The sequence below is a fragment of the Eimeria maxima genome, genomic scaffold (genome assembly GCF_000499605.1).
Source record: "Eimeria maxima Weybridge genomic scaffold, Emw_scaff1276, whole genome shotgun sequence".
In the NCBI taxonomy this organism is placed as follows: domain Eukaryota; phylum Apicomplexa; class Conoidasida; order Eucoccidiorida; family Eimeriidae; genus Eimeria; species Eimeria maxima.
The window spans coordinates 1-2,500 of NW_013563453.1; the positions used below are offsets into that span (position 1 = coordinate 1).

General features: G+C 48.7%; 1 protein-coding gene across 1 annotated transcript in view; it reads right to left on the minus strand.

The window, feature by feature from the left end:
- Nucleotides 1–1,141: 1,141 nt before the first annotated feature.
- The window catches only part of EMWEY_00050950 (hypothetical protein, conserved), a gene marked incomplete at both ends in the record, with an annotated part of 6,212 nt that continues 4,853 nt past the window's right edge, over nt 1,142–2,500 (minus strand). Inside the window, 2 exons of the mRNA XM_013477419.1 lie at nt 1,142–1,953; nt 2,136–2,500. The exon at nt 2,136–2,500 is cut by the window's right edge and continues 313 nt beyond it. Coding sequence (XP_013332873.1) covers nt 1,142–1,953; nt 2,136–2,500 — 1,177 coding nt within the window. The remainder of the gene's footprint in view (nt 1,954–2,135) is intronic.

The window sequence follows — 2,500 nt, forward strand, 5'->3', positions numbered from 1 at the left end:
TAATTTAAATGGTAAATGCCATAATGCAGCAGCAGCAGCAGCAGCTGCTGCTGCTGCTGCTGCTGCTGCTGCAGCCTATTGGGGTATATGCATGCATGCGTGTGTTTCTTTGTTAAGTAAATATAATAATTAAATATTTAAATTAAATAAATAAATAAATAAATAAATAAATAAATAAATAAATAAATAAATAAATAAATAAATTATTATTTATTAATATAATTATATAAATATTTAATTAATATAGGGATTAATATGTAATTATACACATAAGTAACAAGCACTGCATTTAATTTGCTGCTGCTTCTTCTGCTGCTCCTGCAGCAGCAACAGCAGCAACTGCAGCAGCTGGCACTGCTGCAGCAAGTGCTATGTCAACTGCAGCAGCAAGAGCTGCTGCCGCAGCAACTGCAGCAGCAGCAGCAGCAGCAGCAGTAACTGCTGCAGCAACTGCTACTTCTGTTGCTGTGTTGCAGCAGTTCCTGCAACAGCAGCAGCAACTGCAGCAGCAGCAGCAGCAGCAGCAGTTGTCCGAGTAACTCCGCTGTCAAGAAACTATTTACTAAACTTTTGTCTATTTTTTGTTTATTCTTAGGTAACTATTTATTTATTATTATTTATTTATTTATTTATTTATTTATTTATTTATTTATTTATTGTATTAATTAGTTTATTCTTTTTGCTGTCTTAGCTGCTGTGACTAATCGCATCAGTAGCAGCAACAACTGCCGTAGCAATTACTGCAGCAGCAGCAACAGCAGCACTAACTGCAGCAACAGAAGTAGCACCACCGAGGGCTGCAGCAGCAACAGCAACAGCAGCAACAGCAACAGCAGCAACAGCAACAGCAGCAACAGCAACAGCAGCAACAGCAACAGCAGCAGCAGCAACAGCAGCAGCAGCAACAGCAGCAAAAATATAAATAGCCAAAGAAAAACTAAAAAAAGTATATCCTATGCGATGTCTTTGCACTGCAGCAACTGCAGCACCTGCAGCAGCTGCTGCTGCAGCAACAGCTGCTTCTGCTGCAGCAGCAGCAGCAAAGTTTGTTGGCATCAGCCCAGCTCTAAATCGTCTTTTGCTGCTGCCGCTGCTGCTGCTGCTGCTGCTGCAAGTACTTCGATTGTTATTCTTCGTGCTGCTACATGTGCAGCAGTTCCTCCTCCTCTTCCTCCTCCTGCTGCAGTTGCTGCTGCTGCTGCTGCTGCTTCTGCTTGCTGGCAGCAGCATTCTTTGCGTACTGCCCACCACCTATACCAGAGCCCTTCCTTAAGAACGCACGCTGTTGCTGCCTAGGAGTTGCTGCTGCTGCTGCTGCTGCAGGTCTTGCTTCCTGCTGCAGCTGCTGCTGCTGCAGTTGCTGCTGCTGCAGCAGCTGCTGCTGCTGCTCTGCTAAGGAGCTCTTGGCTTTCATAGTGGGGATTGGCTCGTCCTCCCAAGAGAAGGACCGAGTCCCAGCACCTCCCAGCTGCTGCTGCTGCTGCTGCTGTTGCTGCTGCTGCTGCTGCTGCTGCAAGTGTTTCGTGAGTTCTTCAAGTCTTCTACGTGGCCGCAAAGTGGGGATCGGATCCTCCTCCCATGGGAACGATTGCTGCTGCTGCTGCTGCTGCTGCTGCTGCTGTGGGTGCAGCAGCATATCTAATTCAGCAGCATCTCTTGCTGCTGCTTCTGCTGCTGCTGCTTCTGCTGCTTCTCTGTCTGCTGCTGTCCATAGACCAAATTGATGATACAACTCTTGAACAGATGGCCATAAACTATCACCAGGAGGTGCTGCTGCTTCTCCTGCTGCTGCTCCTGTTGCTCCTGCTGCTCCTCCTCCTCCTGCTGCAGTTGCTGGTGCTGCGGCTTCTGCTGCTGCTGCTGCTGCTGCTGCTGGGGTTGTTAATTCGTCCTCGCTGCTGCTGTCAGCAGGCAAACCAAAATTTGGAGAATGAGTACGTCTTGATGATCCGCCTGTACAGCAGCAGCAGCAGCAGCAGCAGCAGCAGGAACAGCAGCAGCAACAGCAATAACAACAAATGAATTGGTTAAAGAAAGCCTCAGATACAATAGCAGCAGCAACAGCAGCAGCACCTACAGCAGCAGCACCTACAGCAGCAGCAGCAGCAGCAGATGCAGCAGTTGTGGTATCTAACCTGTGCTGCGTAGTGGCAGTGAACCCTCTGCAGCAGCAGCAGCAGCAGCAGCAAATAAAGAGTTATCTGCTGCTGCTCCTAAGCTACGCCGACCGTATCTCCCCAATCCCTGCTGCTGCTGCTGCTGCGGCTGCAGCGGCTGTTGCTGCTGCTGCTCCTCCTCCTCCTGCTCATCTTGTTGCTGCTCATCTTGTTGCTGCTCTTCTTCCTGCTGCTGGTGTTCTTCCTGCTGCTTCTGCTGCGCAGGCAGCAACACATTGAGTATCTCTGGTGGCAGCCTTTCTCTCTGACGAGCAGCAGCAGCAGCAGCAGCAGCAGCAGCAGATTTATTTATCTCCCTTATTGTATTTGCTGCTGTTATGCGA